Source organism: Trachemys scripta, chromosome 8, assembly GCF_013100865.1.
Source record: "Trachemys scripta elegans isolate TJP31775 chromosome 8, CAS_Tse_1.0, whole genome shotgun sequence".
NCBI lineage: Eukaryota > Metazoa > Chordata > Testudines > Emydidae > Trachemys > Trachemys scripta.
In genome coordinates, this window is record NC_048305.1 from 105,198,064 (window position 1) to 105,219,549 (window position 21,486).

Sequence of the window (21,486 nt, forward strand, 5' to 3'; positions counted from 1 at the left end):
AGTAGTATTAATAATTCCTAGATGTTATACAGCTCTACAACTATAAATCTCAAAGTGCTTTACTAACAGAGTAAGCAACAGCACCCCCATTTTACAGGTGGGGAAAGTACACTGCAGGAAGATGAAGTGACTTGCCTGCAGTCATCCAGTAGGCCAGTCTGAGACCTGGGTTCTATTCCTGGCTCTGACAAGTCCTAGTCCAACAGTCTATCTATTAGGCCACACTTCCTCCACAGAGTGCTTTATTTTTTCAAAGCCCTGTACAAATATTAACAAATTAATCTGATTGAAAAACTGGTTAACAGGATTAGTTCTCATTTTGTCAGAGTAACAAGCATTCCAGAGAAACAGGTTTGACAGGAGTATTTAGAGGATCAAATACCTTATAACTATGGGCTACCTGTTGCAGTAAAGGTAGCTATTTGCCCAAGGACAAAAATGGACAACAAAATGGCAGATTAAATTAATTGTTGATAAATGCGAAGTAATGCACATTGGAAAACATAATCCCAACTATACATATAAAATGATGGGGGTCTAAATTAGCCGTTACCACTCAAAAATGAGATCTTGGAGTTACTGAGTGGATGTTTTCAGAGAACTATCCACAATGTGCAGCGGCAGTCAAAAAAGCTAACAGAATGTTGGGAATCATTAGGAAAGGGATAGATAATAAGTAGGGCCCTACCAAATTCATGACTATGAAAAATGTGTCATGGATAATGAAATAAGCCCTCCCCTGTGAAATCTAGCTATTGGGGTGGGGGGAGATGACTGGGGGGCCCCCAGCCAGGGGCTCCTACTGTTCCCTGGGCTCCAGCTGCTAGTCCCCAGGCTGGGGAGGGACAGAACTTACTCTTCCCGTGCACAGCTACTCTCAAGGGGGAGATCAGACCCACCTCTGGGTACCTCCCCTTGCTGCAGGAAGCAACAAAATTATTAGGGGTATGGAACAGCTTGAAAAAAGAGACAACTAAGGGAGGCGATATGATAGAGGTCTATAAAATCATGACTGGTGCGGAGAAAGTAAACAAGGAAGTGTTATTTACTCCTCATAACACAAGAACTAGGGGTCACCAAATGAAATTAATAGGTGGCAGGTTTAAAACAAACAAAAGGAAGTATTTCTTCACTCAACGCACAACCTTTGGAACTCTTTGCCAGAGGATGTTGTGAAGGCCAAGACTATAACAGGGTTGAAAAAAGAACTAGCAAGTTCACGGAGGATAGGTCTATCAATGGCTATTAGCCAGGATGGGCAGGGATGGTGTCCCCAGTCTCTTTTGTTTTCCAGAAGCTGGGAATGGTCGACAAGGGATGGATCACTTGATGATTACCTGTTCTGTTCATTCCCTCTGAAACATCTGTCATTGGCCACTGTCAGAAGACAGGATACTGGCTAGATAGACCATTGATTTGACCCAGTATGGCTGTTCTTACATTCTCAAGGATCTCAAAAACCCATCCATACCACTAGGGAGATAAGCAAATATTATTAAACCCATTTTGCAATGGGTAAGCTAAGACAGAGCAGTTAAGTGATTTGCTCAAGGTTGCACAGTAAGTCAGTGGAAGATCTGGGAACAGAACTCAGGAGTCCAGACTTGTTACAGGATCCATTGTCTTATTTGCAATTCACCAGTTCCATTCAGCCCACTGCAAGGTGAAATCTATGTAGGTATTTATAGATCCCCATCACAGTGGTAACCAGGCATCTGCACTGCTCCAAGCCATCATGAAGGGACTGTCCAATGCTTTCCTGTAATATCACACCACCATGCAGCCACCCCATTGGATCCATGCTCAGAATGGAGATGACAGATTCTAGAGGAAGCTATGGCAGTCTCTCTGCATCCAGGGAGGATTGGTGCAATCCAGGAGTTCGTGCTTACTCACAGATGGGAAATGGAAGGAGAAATTGACTGTGAAGACCGCATGATTGTCAGATGCAGGCTTCTGGTTATACTGCATTATTAATCAGAGCTCCTCTTCCTTTGTTGCAGATGAGGAAACTAAGGTTACCTCTTCACCAGAATACACGACCCATGGATGATTCGGGCTCAGACTTCAAAAACGTCACATAGATGTTCATGTTAGGGCTGGAGCCTGGGCTCTGGAAACCTCTCCCTCATGGGGTCCCAGAGCTCAGGCTCCAGCCCAAGCCTGAACATCTATACAGCAGCTTTATAGCCCTGCAGCCCGAGCCCGGCAGTCAGCTGCAGGTGTCTAATTGCTGTGTAGACGTACCCTAAGAGCTCCAACTAGGGGTGGCAACATAGAACACCTCAACAAACAAAAATTTGTCTCCTATCCATAAATGGATTTAATTCAAATCCTTCCCTCCTCTGCCACAGTTCACACACACTTTAACTGGGAGGAACTGCTTGTTTGGGTGACTAGAATTTCCAGTTTGCTGACAGAGTGAGACCACAAAGAAATAACTAAGAGGTGCTCAGATACCACAGGGATACAACTTATAAGAGCCTAGAGTGATAAAGATGACTATTGTACAGTAGCTTTATAGAAAACTTCACCATGTTACGATGCAACTCGTCAGACAATCAAATAGTCTAGAGAAGCCATGTCCAAAACCCAGTCAGGCTTTCTGGTGATAGGTTTTAAACTGCACAGAAAGCCAGCTTGGCCAGGCACATATTTCCTTCTCTGGCTCCCGCAATGCCTCATCTCCCATCCGAAACAATGCTTCTCAGTCCCACTTAGGCCATGCCTTCCCTGTAGAACCCACTCACTGCGGGTTGGTCTGTTCTTTTGCTGGGACAGAATGCTGCTGGTTGAAAACAATTTAAAAAATCCATTTTAAGTGGCTATCATTTTTGCAAAGAAGTCTTTCCTCCAGGAGCCTCAAGATTTTGCTGACCCCTTTCATTCTGGGATCCATTCTCCCTACTAAGCCTCATCCACTGTCAGTTGGCTGCCAATGCAGTGTGCCCTTCTGACATCTGTGATGGAAAAGAGAGACCTCTTCTAATACTATCCTGGACAAATATATCAAATATGCACACATCCAGGCTTCATCGACACCTGCAGCAGCATTCAGAACTGTATGCCAAAAGGAAAAGACTAGAGTGAGGTAGGAAAGGGTTAATGCTACCCAGGCGCTCATATTAAAATCCATGCTATTCATGTTCTTAGTGATAGATGCTACTGGGTGAACAGACTTATCTTGGATCTCATTCCTGCTGTCATTTCATAAGACGCTACTGTGTTCTGCTCCCTTCCGCTCAAATATCTCTTCATCTCGTTCCTAAGGTAACATCACAAAACACCAAATTCTCCACCAATGTTTGGCTGCGTAGGTAAGAGAAGCAACACGTTTTTGCATTTTTAAACAAAGAATTTAAAAACTAGACTGAAAAATAGTAAACAAGCTCCGGAAAAGCTGAGAAGTATCTATTACAGCTTCACTACTGAGATGCTGCGGCACTTTCATTTGTACAACTAAGATTTGGCTATGAAAAACCACAAGGCTGGTACAGGGACAGCGTGCGAGGAATAGGAATGAAAGGACTAGAAAGATTATCAGAGCTGGGAGCACAAGAAATCTGTACTTGAAACGTACTGAAAGGTTTAATAGGATGGCGTTACTTTGGATAAAGCACCACCAGATAAAGTTTACAATCCAAAAATAATCCGAGTTTCTTCAGAGAGATACAGCCAAGATCTGGATGCCCAAATTTTCACTCAAAGTACTTTGCTAAATTTCTTATATCTGTCCTGGGATGAGCAGAGCCTAGTGGTTAGACCATAAGATAGGAAGTCAGGAAAACAGAGTTTGATTCACAGCTTTGCAATGGAGATGTTATGTGGCCATGAGCAAGTCTCTATACTGTCACTTTATCAGTCTGTAAAATGACTAAAATGCTACCGGACAAGACTGCTGTAAAGCAGTTTGAGCTCTTCAGACAAAGAGATATTGTACAAGTGTAACAGGGGTGCACTGTCCCTTTAAGGATAGTGGAGCTTGGGTGGTGAGAGACAACCCCTGTTCTGTAGCATGACTATTTTAAGGTTTTGGAGTTTTGATGTATTAGGAAAATGGCAGAGGCAGATATGGGGAGAGAGGAAGCAGTCCTGGGGGAATAGTTTCTGTCTGAGGAAAACTTGTTCTACTATTCCCCTATGAGCCTGGGACCAGAAGCCTTACAGAGAGGGCAGGGCAAGGCTCCCCTCTCTCCTAACCAACTAGGACCTGCTCTGGGAAAGAGGGCTGTATATTTCTGTTTCTTCTATCAGAACAGGGAGACATGGGAGAAGCCTTTTGGATCCCTGAGATTAGAGTTAAGAAATCTAAAGGGATATCTATTATGACTGCTGAATCGATGGGAATAAATGTTAGCATTAAAATGGATAAGGGATGTACGGCCTACCACAGCTGTATTCTTTTCATCTTCATTATCAGATATAGTGGCAACTAAAGGGACACCTCAGAAAGCGGGAGTGATTTTAATAAAGGACATATTGTTTTTGGCAACAGAAATAGTATACTTAGACATGCCGTAGCATGGATTCCAACAAATGGTGGGAAACCTGGCAATAAAATGGCAGATAAGGAAGCAAAAAAGGTTTTAAAAAAAATGGAGAAATTGATATAAAGATTCCTGTGGGGAGGGTGGTTTCAGGGCTTTAGCCCCATAGGAGGTGCCTGCCTGGGCTCAGAGCTTCAGCCCCATTCCTGCTGAAGCTCTGAGCCGCAGCAGGCATGCCCTGTGGGGCTGAAGCCCCAAGACCCCCTCCCCGCTGGGCAGAAACTAGAGGCAATGCATGGGGGGCGGCATGTGTCCTTTTGCCAGGGTTTACTGGCCCTGCTCAGTCACATGGTGCCACCAGGTCCTCTCCCTGCACTGCTGGAGCCTGCAAGCTGGGATCTCCACAGCAAACAGCTGGGAGCTGCAGGGAGAGCCACTGCCTCTCCCCATGGAGTTAAAGCAGTGGCCCCTCCCTGCAGCTCCCAGCTGTTTGCTGCTGCCTCTCCACCAGGAGCTAACACCTGCAAACTGCAGGGAGGGGCCACCTAGGCAAGAGGGGGTGTGTGCGGGGGGGGAGAGGGGGACGGCATGACTCAAGCTGTTGGGGGAGTGAACCTTTAAATTGTGCCCCCCTCCCTCAGCAGACACTAGTCGCCTCTGGCAGAAGCCCCTAGCCTCACCACCCCACCGCAGGGCGGAGGCCCTGAGCTCCCCGCCCCAACAGTCTGGTAGGCAGAGAATGTGGAGGGTCTGGGGGGCTCAGCGAGCAGCACTTTAACTGTAAAAGAGTTGTAGACCGGGGTGGTCAAACTGTGGCTTATAAGTGCTTACATGCATGGGGGACAGAAATCTGACAGAGGGCTCTTCAATTCAGCAGACAAAGGTCTGACAAAATCCAATGGCTGGAAGTTGAAGCTAAACAAATTCAGACTAGAAATAAGGCACATTTTGAACAGTGAGGGTAATTAACTATTGGAACAACTTGCCAAAAGCTGTGGATTTTTCACCACTGGAAACTTTTTAGCCATTTCAAGGTGTGGAACTCAGGGCAGAAAGTTAGCGGTTTGCCTAAACTCACAAAGGGAATCTGTAGCAGTACATGGAATTGATGCCAGATCTCCTGAGTATTGTACCTCAGCCAATAACCACCCTTCTTCTCTAACCCCCAGTTCAGCAGACTCTTAAAGCACATGCAGAAGTTCCATTGAAATTAGCAACAACTTTTGTACATTGACATCAATGTGAATTAATCAAATGCGGGAGGGAGTGCCAAATTATGACCTCATGCCCCAATTCTGCAACCATGTTCATACCTGCTTCGCACATAAGCAAGTAGTTCCAGTTGCACAAAGTTAAGCACATGCATATGTCAAAGACTGGGGCCTAAAAATCTACATATACATTGTGTAACTGAAGTACTCATGAAAGACCATCAAATCAAAGTGCTTCACATGCGCATAAGGCACAAATACAGATTGAAATCATAGCACTAGTTTATAGCAAGTGCAAGCCTTACCTGGCCAGGTTCACTTTTCCAGGTGCCCAGTCCTATAAGAGGCATCTTCTGCCCAGTGTGGAGCACAACAAAGTCACACGTAGAAGACATTTTTACCTAAAAAAGTTAATTTTTCATTATAACTACAAAGTTGCAACAACTTACATTTTCTACGCAATAAAGAAAACACGAAAGTCTCAATTCTGCTCTCATGTTGCACCACTGTACGTCTCCATCCAACCTATTCTCTACATGTGGCACATGTATAAATTGATTAATTTAACAGTAATAAGTCGCCAGGCCCAGATGGTGTTTACCCAAAAGTTCCGAAGGAACTCAAATGTAAAATTGCAGAGTTACTAACTATGGTATGTAACCTACCATTTAATGAGCTTCTGTACCAGATGACTGGAGGATAGCTAATGTGACACCAATTTTAAAAAGGCTCCAAAGGTGATCCTGGCAATTATAGGCCAGTAAGCCTAACATCAGTACCACGAGCCAAATTGGCTGAAACTACAGTGAAGAACAGAATTATCAGACACATAGATTAACATGATTTGTTGGGGGAAGAGTCAACATGGCTTTTGTAAAGGGAAATCATACCTCCTCAATCTATTAGAATTCTTTGAGGGGGCTCAAACTTGTGGACAAAGGTAATCCATTGAATATAGTGTATTTGGACTTTCAGAAAGTCTTTAACAAGCTCTCTCACCAAAGGCTCTTAAACAAAGTAAGCAGTCATGGAATAAGAGGGAAGGTCCTCTCATGGATCAGTAACTGGTTAAAAGACAGGAAACAAAGGGTAGGAATAAATAGTCAGTTTTCAGAATGGAGAGAGGTAAATAGTGGTGTCCCCCAAAGATCTGTACTAAGACTAGTGTTGTTCAACATATTCATAAATGATCTGGAAAAGGGGGTAAACAGTGATGTGGCAAAATTTACAGATGATACAAAATTACTCAAGATAGTTAAATCCAAAGACTTAAATTGTTACACAGGGATCTCTCAGGAATATATTAGCATTGTAAAAAAGTACAGAGAAGGGCAACAAAAATTATTAGGGATATGGAACAGCTTCCATACGAGGAGAGATTTAAAAGACTGTGGCTTTTCAGCTTGGAAAAGAGACGACTAAGGGGGGATATGATAGAGGTCAATAAAATCATGACTGGTGTGGAGAAAGTGAATAGGGAAGTGTTATTTACTCCTTCACGTAACACAAGAATCAGGGGTCACCCAATGAAATTAATTGGTGGCAGGTTTAAAACAAAGAAAAGGAAGTACTTCTTCACACAATGCACAGTCAACCTATGGAACTCGTTGCCACGGAATATTGTGAAGGCCAAAACTATCCATCAATGGCTATTAGCCAAGATGGTCAGGGATGTAACCCCACACTCTGGGTGTCCCTCATCTCTGACTGCCAGAAGCTGGGAGTGGATGATAGGGGATGGATCACTGGATGATTGCCTGTTCTGTCCATACCCTCTGAAGCACCTGGGCATTGGTCACTGTCGGAAGACAGGATACTGAGCTAGATAGACCATTGGTCTGACCCAGTATGGCCATTCTTATAATAGCTTAGTCTCTTGTGGACTGTAGTTCTATTTTTGGTTGCTGGATTTAGTGTATGGGTGCTGGTAGTGGTGGTGGCCTGCGATCTACAAGAGGTCAGACTAGATGATCTAGTGGTCCCTTCTGGCCTTAAACGCTATGCATACGACAGTGTAAATCATGAATAACACCACTGAGTCCAGTGTAGGTATATTTGCATAAAGGAGATCAAAAATCTTTCACAAAGGGTCTAGGGAAAATAAAACATTATCCTTTCCCTGTTGCTGTCCTCTCTCCTCAATGTGATTTACATCTGTTGGACAGCTGTAGAGCTGCAAAAATTATATAACTTAAGAACTACAGTGGTATAAGTCAAAAGATTTCTCTCTATTGCACTATATTCTTCAGGGAGACCACCACCTTTGGCAGTGAATATCTCAGCGCACATAAGTTTAATCTCCTGGCTATTATATATATATGGATGTAAATGTACATTACAGGTCTCATCCTGCAAACCCTTCGTCACACAATCAATCCCAATGAACTCAGTGGGACCACTCACATGAGTAAAGGCTTACAGGACTGGGTCCATAATTTATAAAGTTATTATACTGCTTTAAAAAACATGAATTCAGCCCATCCAAGAAATATGGTTCCTGTCTCTCACACCCCAGACAAGCAGAGGCCTAACAACATTGCATGCAGACTAACTTGGGGATGTTTTCTATGACCTCCCAAATGATGAAAGGCCCAATCCTGCAAGTTGCTAAAAGCACTTAACTCCCATGTCAGGGAAGTGAAGGACAGCAAGGAAACAATGCGTATTGCACTGTATGTTGATACAGACAGGGAAATGCACTACCACTACACAGGCAAGAAGGGATTTACTGTCCTATAAAGGAGGATTTTTCTGGAAAAGATTTATCCCCCTCTCCCCACGGGAGGACTTTTCTTATTACAGCAGTGTTTATAGCAGTGTACAGTTTTGGCCATAAATTTGCTCATGGTGTCTTTTTAAGTACAGGCCCTCAAATGGAAAGATATATTGTATTTGCCACTTTCATGCATTAAAAAGAAAAAACTGAATGCACATCTTTAAGCTCCAACACATCATGTTTCAGATTTCCTAGGGTGTCTGAGTACACAATGCAGCAACCTGGAGCCACTTATACCGAGTACAAGTTTAGGTGACGAGAGATTCCATAATATCCCAGAAATTAGTAGTAAGGACAGAAGGAAACTAGTGAGCCATTTTTCAAGCTTAAATACAGAGTGCTTCTGCAGGGTTTATGCCAAATCCTATAGCAGCGAAAAATATGGCATTTCACCTATTCAGACGATGAAGTTATGCATCCAAGGAGCTTGTTGTTCTACTGCTTTACCAGCTTGTCACCAACTGGTGCAGGTGCATACCTGCTGCATTTGGGGAGAGGTAACTGATTTTGTCCAAATTACCTACTCCAGGCTGTGGTTTGGGGACCAGAACAGACACAAGGAGGCCCACCCACATCATGCCTTCCCTTCTCCCCTTTGTACACCTTGGGAGGAAAATTTTGGGGTCATAGGGTGTTAAGAGTAAGTGTTTACAGGAGAGAGAGAGAGAGAGAGATGAAGAAATCTGGGCAGGATGCAGGCTGTGCACACCCAGTTAGATGCATAATTAGTCCCATCATTCTATCCAAAGCAGAGAGTACAATTTTGATTTCACAGTGGTATTGATAACCAAATTGAGTTCAATGGAGATATTCCCGATTTTTACCAACATGATAGCAGAACCATATCATCTTGTTAACCAAATGTATTCGGTAAGGTGTCCCACAGACCCAGTGCTGAAACTTTTAGGTTCCAATTTACCATTACCCTGCAACTTGTACCAGCTGTTGCTATTTGCACCCATGCAGAGCAAGCATAAAACTCTACCAGATCAGACTGGTAGTGTTTTACACCTCCTTTGCGGTGGAGACGGGAGACAGGGAGGAGACTCTTCAGAAATATGGAATCTAGAAAAAAATCATCTCAATGGACAGAGCAAGACAATGAGAAGTTTTACAAGCTAGGCAGTCAGAGCTATGAATTTTTAATAACTATGCAACATAGAACAATGTAAAACAATACGCAAACGGGAGCTAAAACCCAGCAGTTCCTTACCATACTTCTGTTATTTTATTATTACAAATATCATTTTCTTTCACCTGTTCTTTTGATACAATTTTTGTAGTGACCGGCACAGATCCAATGAAAAGGACACAGTTCCTTAAAATTCAAGAGACAGTGGCCCACCCCACCAAAAGCTGAATTGTAACATGCTCTATTGGAAATAAAAGTTTGGTGATTAGATACAACACCTGTACTTTACATGCAGGACCTATTAGTGTCAGTGTAGACAGGGCCAGAGGCCTGATTTAGCACAGCTTCATATAGGAGTAGTAGTCTTCTGTTGCTGGAGAAAGAGGAACAATTGTGCAAGATATGTTTTTGATTTAGGAGGGACAGAGATTTTAGGATTATCTATCCTTTACACTATAGTATCCAAGCACTTCCGAGGGTATAAGTTTGGCATAGCAAAATTCCTAGTGGAGTCTTTCTGCTCTTCTACAATTTCTGGTTATAGGAAACTTTGATTTTGGGGTGGGGAAAGGAGGAACGTAAATAGCATGTTGTTGATGGTGGAAAATTTTTATCAAAGAGGAAGGTCTTGCAACATGTCCTAATGGTTGTTCTTATGGTTGAACTGTTAAAGGAAATCATGTTTCAGGATGCACTCCAAACCTGCTAACTTCCTCAGCTTTTGTTGGGATCAGCTATTTAGCTTGGTTTCACAGGGCTGCTTCCTGAATTAAGTTCTACCCACACTAGAGAGACAAACTCGGTCACCAACAGAGGTTGGGCCAATAAAAGATATTACCTCACCCGCCTTGTCTCTCCACTATCCCGGGACTGACACAGCTACAACAATACTGCATTATATCCACACTAGATAATCTACTTGTAAAGATCCATGAACAGTATGTAGTATCAGCTCAAGACTCATCTACATGGGGAAATTGACTAGAATAGCTATTCTGGAACAACCTATTCTACAGTGGCTATTCTGCAATAGCTGTTCCAGTCAATCTCCCTATGTAGAACCCTTTGTGTTGGGACAGGGACACTGATGAAAGAAGGTATGTTTTGCTACATCCTGCTCCTTGGACTCTGCCTTTATACATCTGCAGCTCAGAGTAAATGGGAACTGAATGGTAGAACTTGTTTTAATCACCTAAACACATAAAAAAAGACAGGTCTATTTACACCCAAGTATAATTACAGTTGTGTGTAATTTTAACTGTGTTGGCAGGTAGCATAAGTAACATGCTAGTTGAACTGTATTTTAATAAATACAATTCACATTCATCCTGAACTCAGAACTTTAACCCAGAGGCCAAGGTATGCATACCTAATCAGTAACTGCTGATAGCACACAAGTACAAAATTATCCTACTCCACATAAATATAGTTTTATATTAACACTGCATGGTGCAGAGGTGGCAGAACTAGAAAGTCTGGAAGGGGGGGAAAAGGCATAAGCTAAAGTCTAAATATTTTCCTGTCCAGATGTCTCCCTTCACCTGATTTGCTTTGAAGTCAGCATCATTTGTAAAGAAACGCATAAAGAGGTCCAGCAGCCTGCAGTTATTTTTGCAATAAAAATGTGGGACCGTTTTTGTAGCAATGAAGACAAAAATGAAACAGAGTCTGTCAATAAGTTAATATATAATTAAACAATCATGGTTAAACCTGGGTATGAAAAGCAGGGTTCATTTCTCTGTGCATGTGTGTGGGGTCCACGGAAGAAAACCTAAAGTCAATGGGGTGAGAGTCAAAGATGATGTGAAAGTAACATGAATAGCTTTGGGGGGTGGGGTTGTCTATAATGACAAATGACTAATAGAGAGAGACGTAAATTACACGAATGTATCAGCCTCCCTTTAAATCTCACTTCTTTTGGGGGCTGGTGGGAAGTCCACTAGTTTGGTTTGTTTTTCTAATCAGAGGTGCCATAGTTTTGTAGCACTCGGTCGCTCTTGCTCCACAGCTCTGAGGTTAGCTCTCCAGTTTTTCCATTACTCTAGTTTAAACTCTACAATAATTTTTTTGAATGAAGTTTAACCTCAGGTACCCACATGCACAAACCGGACAGCAAAATACATCCCTCTCCCCTTCCTTTTATAGACTCAACGAAGCGATCATCCTACCAACTTCTGCGACAAAAGTTAATGGAAATGGGACATTTAGTCCAAGACAGCCACAGCTTTTGCAAATCTCTCGTCCCGCGGAGGGGGGGGGGGGATACACAGACCAGTCTCATGCAAATCGGGTTAAATAGAAACGGGAATTAAAACAGCTTTAGGAAATCACATCGGGAAACTCACCGCACACCCGTTACTCTCCCTTCTCTATTCCCAACGGGAGTTCAAAATACAACTCTCCGCTCTACATTTCCGTTTCCGGGTTTGATCTTTAACCACACAGTCAAAGCCAGCAGATTTACCCTTCCACGTGGGGCTGAAGAATGCACGTGTTACCGTATTTCCTCTACTTTGCAAAGTCCTTAGTGCAGCACAACTTCCACAGCACCCCTTGGAAGCTTGCTGGGAGTGTTGTATGGAGAAGGTGGCACCGAAATTGACAAAGGGGGAGCCTCTAAATGGCAAAATCCTGCCAGGATTCATTCTCTTTTGAAAGGAAGATTCCCATTATTCTGGAGTTACAATTTAAGTAGGTTTTCTCTTGCCACCGTGGGTTTTGCATGTAGAATTTTGTGAGGGAGGATTAAAGCTATTCTCTCTTGTAAAGAAGGAGTTTGGTTTCTTAAATTTCTTCCTCTGCGGATGGAAAAATTGTCAGTGTTTCCTCCTTCTCCCTGTTTGAAATGTCCCTCACTCAAACTGTCACAGTTTGAGACATAGCTCTTGGTCCCAACCTCCAAACTCTTTCTCAGCTAAGCAGTTCATTGGAGTAAGTGGAGTTACAAACCTGAGTAAAGGTTGGTAGGATCTGCTCCCCTATGACAAACAACCAGGGAAATCACTATTTGATCGCAGTAGGGTTAAAAAGAGAATACACACATCCCAGGAGAAATGGTATAGTGGACTGGACTGCTGGATGGACTTTGGATCATTTAGTTTTAGTTCATTTAATGATGTTGTTTGTTAATCATTTATATGTAGAGCCTCTTGTCTTTTGCTGTTTCTTTCTGCCTTACACTTCATAGTGGTACATTTCAACAGCTCGGATTTTCAAATTCATAGAAAAAGTTTAAAATGATCTCAACGGGATAACAAACTGCTCCAATCTATTTAAAAGGAAGTTTTTAAAAAAACGAAGATGAACCATAGACGTCCCTAAGGGAAACCATTGTTCGAGCATGTATTTTCCAGAAAAGTCTCTCCCCCTCCCCCCCCCAACAACTTGTCCTTCTCTTTTGGGAGATATTTTCCCCCACCAAAAGTCTCTTACACTATTTAAATCCTTGGTTTTGAATATTACCATTCCACAGAAAACCCAATGTCTGTTTTTTTTCACCCCTTTTCCTACTCTAATGTTTGCATTAGAAGGTGCAACAAGAGGAGGAAGTGTATGGGGACAACAAAGACAGCTTTTATTTAAACACACTCATCCTCAAATATGTGTTTCCTTATTTAAGCAAATAGGTTTAAATCAAGGTTAACCTGGGTACAAGTATATAGATTAATACTGTATAGATAGGTTTCAGAGTAGCAGCCGTGTTAGTCTGTATCTGCAAAAAGAAGAACAGGAGTATCTAACTGTATAGATATGATCCTGCTCCCACTCCAGTCAAGGGCAAAACTTCAATTGATTGCAGAGGGAACAGGATCTGTCCCCGTGAGTGTGGAATATTCCTATGTTTGTTGTACTTGTATAACTAAAAATGGCCATGACTGAGGAAAAATCAAGTTCAGCTATGACTTTGTACTCCAGGTTTCCATTTTTACAACCAACTCGGAAAGCTTGAGTTATAATGGAAACACAGGGTGATAGCCACAACAAGGACTTTGGTGTAGGTGTTCTTGTCTACCAAAATGCCATTCTGCTGTAGTCTCTTTCATCTTTGCTGTACTCAGTTGATTCAAGCCCAGAAGGATCAGGGATATAGGAAAATCACCTTTGGCCACTCACACGATCACACTTCTCCATGGTGCATCCTGTCACTACCAAACAGAGTAAAGGAGCAGAGACTAGAGAGAAAAAAGGAAAGCAACAAAGGGGCGGGGCGGGGAGAAGGAAAAAAAGGAAAGAGTAAAGTGCAAGAAGAGAAGGTAATGAAAGTTCTTGTCCTTCTGGAAACTGTCTATTAATAGTCACTGCCAAGAACATGACAAATTTAAGGCTGCAGAGGCTGCTTAAATAATGTGGCCTTAAGTATGAAAACTGCAACAAATATATAATACCAGCTAGCTCTTATATAGAACTTTCCATCAGAAGATTTCAAAGCACTTGACAAAGGAGGTGAGCATTACTATCTCCATTTTAAAGATAGGGGACTCAGGCACAGGGAGGTGGAGTGATTTGCCCAAGGTTATCCAGCAAGCCAGTGGCCGAGTTGGGACTAGAACCCAGGTCTCCTGAGGCCTAGTCCACTGAACTAAATGCCCAGTAATTAAATAGGGAGTAGACAAGAGAATGGAAGAAAATATATTAAAATTTGTGTCAAAAAAAGGGCTGTAATGATCCATTCAGACAGACATAACATTTGCCAATTGAAAAGCATACTTGCAGAACAAGAAAAGGAGCACTAGATATTCTGCTCTAACTTAAAAATCAAATATCTATCACTTTGAGCTCAAGCAGAAAAAAGTACAAATAAGCGTATATTACGTGATTGCACAGCCTGAATTTCAGAGCTCAATTTCTCAAAAAGTTTGCAAAGGTAATATTACTAGACCTAACTGATTCTGAGGCCCATCAATGGTAGCTAAATGCCTATTAGATTGAGACTATGACAACATATGATAATTTTTTTTCACCTTTGTTACTTTAAAATCTCTACAGGTAGGCTGGGAGTTTTCTCTTATTAATCCAGTAATGGTACCTTGTTGTGTGCAATTGTGCTGCTGACCATACTAGCTACATGCTCCAGACATGCTCCTGCTTGGAGTAGACAGGAAATATTGGACCTCCTGGGACTGTAGGGAGAAGAGGATGTGCAGGCACAGCTCCGAGCCAGCCACAAAAATGTTGACATCTACAAGCAGATTGCTCGGGCTGGGGGATATAGGAGAAAGGCTACAACAGTGGCCAGCAGCAGCGCAATGTGAAAGCCAAGGAACAGTATGCATTCTGGAATGCCAGGGAGGCCAACAATCAATTGGGTGCAGAGCTGCAGATCTGTTGGTCTTACAAAGAGCTGCATGTCATACTTGGCAGAGACCCTACCATGACCCGGTACACTACTATGGATACCTCCGAGGAGCCTGAGTCACAGGCCCTTGCTGTGAACAGTGAGGAGAAGGAGGTGGATGAGGAGGACAGGGCAGGCGACCGGGGGGTCTAGCTATGCAGTGAGCCTGGACCTGTTTTTGTCTCCATCACAGTCCAGCCAGTCCCTACAGTTGAGCACAGGTAAGCCTGAAACAGGGAAGGAACCTCAGGTAAGCGTGTAAATAAATTTTCCATTACAGTATGACTCCCCCAACTTATCAGGACATAGCTGTTGATTTTAATTGATTTACTCGTACTAGAAGAGGTAAAGGAACAACAAGGAGAGGCAGAGTTGTTACCTGCTTTTCATTCCTCTGTACAGTTAGGCAGGAGGAGCTGTGGGGAGCAGTTTGTTTATGTACACCGGGATGTCCGTTGAATCCTCCTCACAGATCTCAATGAAACTTTCATGGAAGTACACCGCAATCCGTTTCTAAAGGTTTCTAGGGATGTCAACCTTATTTCTTCCTTCTTGATAGGACACTTTCCCACACTATTGGGCAATAATTTTGGCAGGTTAGCAGCATACAGGCACAGGTAACTTAAGCTGTGCTTTCTCTGTCTTTGTTACCCCCAGGAGTGAGATATCAGCTAAAACCACCACCTGTGTAAAATGTTGCCAGTATTCAGTGCCAGTGCCCTATACTCATAGTTTCATGCTACCAAGCAGTTCCCTCCTTGTTTCCCTCACCCCGGGCAGGTCATACTCACCATGGCTGGAACTGTTAGTGGTGCTGTGAACAAGCACTCAGAAGCAGAAGTGCCAATAAGCATGTCTTGTTTAACACATTAGGTGAGCAAGGGAAGGGGGGATTTATGAATCTTAAGTTTTGCTTTTTGTACAGACTATACTGACAATGGTATCTTTGCGTGTCTTATCTGTAGCTACCTCCATTGAGGCCTTGAGGTGTTTTCCTTCCACACCAGTGAAACGACTGACCCAGATAAGGAGGAGAAAAAAAGAGGACACAGGAACACATGTTCTGCGAGATTCTGCAAGACGCTGCTACATCAGACCTTGAACAGAGGGACTAGAGAGTGAATTCGCAGACTGTACGGAGAAGAAAAGAGTGGAGAGGAGAAATGCCCAGTAATCCCAGCAGGAACAGGAGAGGGAAATGCACCAGGACATAATGGAGCTTCTCCATTAGCAAACACAGATCTGCAGACTCTTGTGGACCTCTAGGTTCAACAATCCCGGGCTTGACTGTCATTGCAGTTGGTGGAGTGCTGCAGCATAGTGCCTCCCTGCACCCGCCTCGCCATTCAACGTGGCCTCAGAACCAGCACGCTTACCCCTACCACGCCACACTGGGGGAAAAGCATGGCTAACCACAGCTTCACATACACTGACCTGCAAGAGCCACAGCTGATGTATGTGTAGCTACAATGGACATCAATGTTCCTGTCCCTTGTTTATTTAGTAAGTTCTGAAAATGTTCGAAGTTCAAAATCTATTTATTATTATGTCCTTCAGATTGTTTGTTAGGTGCTGTTTTCATAACTGAATAAAGTTCTTATTTTTAAAGTGATTCATCTTTATTAGTTTACAACACATGGTGCATAATGCCTGCTGGCTGTGAAAATAATGGGCTTGTATGCTCACTACCCAGAGGATCAGTGGCAAACAGTGTAGTCATACATGTACACCAAGCAACCCAACATTTTCTTAGCTGCACTTACAGTGACATACGCACAGATGTGCAGCAAGCACCAAACAGGCCCCCAAACTGCAGTGCCAGGATGAGCACAGTACACCACAGCACATTACTGTGGCTCACTGTTAATGTGCTCTTTCAAAGCCTCCCTAAGCCATATAGCTCTGCATTGAGCTCGTCCGATAGTCCTTGTGTCCAGCTGTTCAAATTCAGCAGACAGCCGCTCTACCTTTACTCCTGAGGCAAGTTCTCCGCCTTTGCTTCACAAATATTATGCAGGACATAACAGGTAGCTATAACCAGTGGAATATTTTTTGCACTGATATCCAATCTGGTGAGTAAACAATGCCGGCGCCCTTTCAATTTACCAATAGCAAATTCAACAGGCATTCTGCACCTGCCAAAACTGTAACTGAATCTCTCCTTGGTTCTGTCGAGGTGTCCAATGTATGGTTCCATGAACCAAGGGAGTAAGAGGCAGGCAGGATCCCCCAAGCACTTCAACATTGCCAAAGGTAATCCACTGATCAGGAAAGAAGGTCCCTGCTTTTAGCTTTCTGAACAGTCTTGTGTTCTTAAAGATGTGAGCATCATGCACCTTCCTTGACCAGCCAATACTGATGTCAATGAAGCACTGCTGGTGATCCTCAAGTGCTTGCATAACCATGGAAAAGTAGCCCTTTCTGTTGATGTACTCTGTGGCAAGGTGCTCTGATGCCACAATAGGGCTGTGCGTGCCATCTATTGCTCCACTGCACTGCAGTTTGGGAACCCCATAGCTGTAAAGCCATCCACTAAGTCCTGCACATTGCTAAGAGTCAGAGTCCTGCATGGCAAGAGACGACTAATGTCCCAGCACACTTGCATGACTACAGCACCAACAGTGAATTTTCCAACTCCAAAATGACTTCCTATTGACTGGTAGCAATATGGCATTGCAAGTTTCCACAGTCTGACTTTCTAATGTGCCGGGGGGGGGGGGGCTCGCCCCCCAGCTCTGCCCCAGGTCCCACCCCCACTCCACTCCTTCCTCCAAGGCCCCGCCCCTTCCCACCCTGCCCCATTCTGTCCCCTTCCCCCAGTGTGCTACGCCCTCGCTCCCCCCCTCACTCCCAAAGCCTCCTGCATGCCACGAAACAGCTGATCGCAATGGAGAGGTGTGGAGAAGAATGGGGAGGTGTTGATTAGTGGGGCCTGCCGGCAGGCAGCAAATACTAAGAGATAGGGGGGTTGCTGACAGGGGGGCTGCCAGTGGGTGCTCAGCACATACCATTTTTTCCCCATGGGTGCTCCAGCCACGGAGCACCCACAGAGTCGGCACCTATGGTTGCCACTCACTTCTGCACTGTCAATGCAGCTCTCAGTTTGTTGTCCTTGCATTGGCTGGCTGAGGCGAGCTCAGCACACAGATCCAAGAATGTGGGCTTGCACATCTGAAAGTTCTGGAGCAACTGCACATCACCCCAAACTTGCATTATAATGCTATCCCACCAGTCAGTGGTTGCTTCTCGGGCCCAGAAATGGTGTTCCACTATCTGTAGCTGCTCTGTGAATGCCAACAACCCTGAATTGGTTTGCACTATGTCCCACAGTAGTCTGTCCTCAAAGAAATTGTCATGTTCTCTGCAGTTCTGCAAATACATCCTGTGCTTGCTATGCTCATGACAATAGTACAAAGCTGCGGAGGCTCTATGTTTCTGTGAGAGATGGCAGACAGAAATAAGTCCAGTGCGGGTATGTGGGAAATTGAAGATAGATGTGAAAACTATGGGATAGAATTGATATTATGGGATGGAGAACATTGAATTATGGGAAGTTGAACATTTATGCCCCCACCATGCTTTGCCAAAACTACCCAAAAGACAGCGTACTGAACAGTGGCAAGTTGCTCACTGAGATACCTGCCCATGGTAGGCTCCACTGTGCATCAATCCAAGCACTCCTGGTGAAAGCACACAGCACTGATGCAAAGAGCCAAGTATGCATGCACACAAGCAATATACTAACTGCAGTGGCTGTATGCTGATGTAACTTGCATCTCCAAAACTATGTAGTGCAGACACAGCCCTAGTGTTTGGGCTGCTCCAGCGGTGGCACCAGGGAGGGACCAGTCTCTCCTTGCTTCTCTTTTGTGGGAGGAGGGCTGGCTGGCCCAGTGATGTTATATCTGCAGTGCCAAAGCTTCACTGGGTCCTGGATTTCTCCAGAGCAACGCTCCAGACTGCTCTGGCAGGCAGCCCTGCTGTTAACCTCTTTGGGTTACTCCAGGTGGGAATTTGTAAATGTGTTTTAAGGAACTAGCTAACGTGATTGTAAATTGTAGTGCAGACAAGGAACAAATGTTTCTGCTAGCTGGATTTAGCACTATAATTAAAGCAAGCACTGTAATTGCTGAGGTTTTATCTGTGACATGTCACTTAATCGCAGTTAACTCACACGATTCACTAAAAAAAATTAATCACCATTAAAAAAATTAATCACGATTAATTGTACTTATAACAATAGAATAGCAATTGAAATTTATTAAATATTTGTGGCTGTTTTTCTACATTTTCAATATTGATTTCAATTACAACACAGAATAAGAAGTGCACAGTGCTCACTTTATATTATTAATTTTTATTACAAATATATGCCCTGTAAAAATGATAAACAAAAGAAACAGTATTTTCCAAGTATCAGAGGGGTAGCCGTGTTTGTCTGAATCTGTAAAAAGCAACAGAGGGTCCTGTGGCACCTTTGAGACTAACAGAAGTATTGGGAGCATAAGCTTTCGTGGGTAAGAACCTCACTTCTTCAGATGCAAGTAATGGAAATCTCCAGAGGCAGGTATAAAAAAGTATTTTTCAATTCACCTCATACAAGTACTGAAGTGCAATCTCTTTATTGAGAAAGTGTAACTTACAAATGCAGATTTCTTTTTGGTTACATAACTGCACTCAAAAACAAAACAGTGTAAAACTTTAGAGCCTACAAGTCCACTCAGTCCCACATCTTATTCTGCCAAACGCTAGTAGACAAACAAGTTTGTTTACATTGATGGGAAATACTGCTGCCTGCTTCTTATTTACAATGTCACCTGAAAGTGAGAATAGGCATTCGCATGGCACTTTTGTGACTGTTCTACCCTGCATTCTGCATATATTTCATGTTATAGCAGTCTCGGGTGATAACCCAGCACATGTTCGTTTTAAGAACACTTTCACAGCACATTTGACAAAACACAAAGAAGGTACCGATGTGAGATTTCTAAGAATAGTTACAACACTCAATCCAAGGTTTAAGAATCTGAAGTGCCATCCAAAATCTGAGAGGGACAAGGTGTGGATCATGCTTTTAGAATTCTTAAAAGAGCAACACTCTGATGCAGAAACTACAGAACCCAAACCACCAAAAAAGAAAATGAACCTTCTGCTAGTGGCATCTGACTCAGATGATGAAAATGAACATGCATCTGTCCACATTGCTTTGGATCATTATTAAGCAGAACCCATCATCAGCATGTCTTCTGGAATGGTGGTTGAAGCATGAAGGGACATATGAATCTTTAGCGCATCTGGCATGTAAATAACTTGCAACGCCAGCTACAACAGTGCCATGCGAACGCCTGTTCTCACTTTCAGGTGACATTGTAAACAAGAAGCAGGCAGCATTACGTCTTGCAAATTGTAACCAACCTTGTTTGTCTGAGTGATTGGCTGACCAAGAAGTAGGACTGAGTGGACTTGGAGGCTCTAAAATTTTACATTGTTTTATTTTTGAATGGAGATTTTTTGTACATAATTCTACATTTGTAAGTTCAACTTTCATGATAGAGATTGCACTACAGTACTTGTATGAGGTGAATTGAAAAATATTTTTTTTACAGTGCAAATATTTGTAATAAAAATAAATATAAAGTGAGCACTGTACACCTTGTATTCTGTGTTGCAATTAAAATTAATATATTTTAAAATGTAGTAAACATCCAAATATATTTAAAATAAATGGTATTCTATTGTTGTTTAACAGCATGATTAATCACACAATTTTTTTAATCACACGATTAATCACAATTTTTTAATCGCTTGACAGCCCTACTTTTAACATTAAACTCAGTTGTGTGCCTAAACCAAACAGAAGGTCTGCTTGATATATTCTTGGATCCAAAGTTTCACAACACTTGTAGACATTCACACAGGCCATTTAGTCCTGGAAATTCCTCTGGGTGTCTCTCAGAATCGCTGCTCCACAGGCCTGCTGCAAAGTCCATTGAACTCTGTCACACTCTTTCAACTGATTTCAATTAACTTTGGATCAAATCCCATCCAAGGGAAGATTTAGCTTTTTCCAGCAGAGAGCTGCTCTGTGTCCCTGTCAGAGCTCTGAGATCACCTTTAATTTTGTTTTCAGTTTTACCCCTACTCCAAAGGCTTCCACTGATGGAATTGTATCAGTGAGAACAGAGGCAAGAAATATTAGGAAGGAAAAGGTTTCAGAGTAACAGCGGTGTTAAAGGCTAGCATAGATACAGCTAGTGGGACTGCTTGCAATAATATAGCGAGAATGATTTATTTAGTCCCATATATATGTTTATATATAACATTTTATATACTAGAATGCCAATATAGGCCCAATTCTATTTTTAAATAAAAGTCAATTGCAAAACTTCCACTGACCTCACTGGTACAGGTTAAACCCGATCAACCTTACTTTCCCCCAAAGTCTAAAATGTTTCCTCCTCACCTCCCATGTCACAAGTGGTAAAGTACTGCTAGCTAACTAGACAATAAATTCAATTTAAACAGTTTTTAAATGATCTCTTCCT

At 42.9% G+C, this 21,486-nt stretch overlaps 1 protein-coding gene across 2 annotated transcripts in view; it reads right to left on the reverse strand.

Moving 5' to 3' along the window:
- The window catches only part of AKR1A1 (aldo-keto reductase family 1 member A1), a 36,567-nt gene extending 23,992 nt beyond the window's left edge, over nt 1–12,575 (reverse strand). Inside the window, exons 1-2 of one of the 2 annotated variants that reach the window (XM_034779508.1) lie at nt 12,556–12,575; nt 6,004–6,099 (exon numbers count right to left, since the gene is read on the reverse strand). In XM_034779508.1, the coding sequence (XP_034635399.1) occupies nt 6,004–6,093 (90 nt within the window). In that variant the 5' untranslated portion in view covers nt 6,094–6,099; nt 12,556–12,575. Of the gene's footprint in view, nt 1–6,003; nt 6,100–11,951; nt 12,099–12,555 lie in introns of those variants that run through there. The other variant, XM_034779506.1, reaches the window with a different exon arrangement.
- Between the last annotated feature and the right edge of the window lie 8,911 nt (nt 12,576–21,486).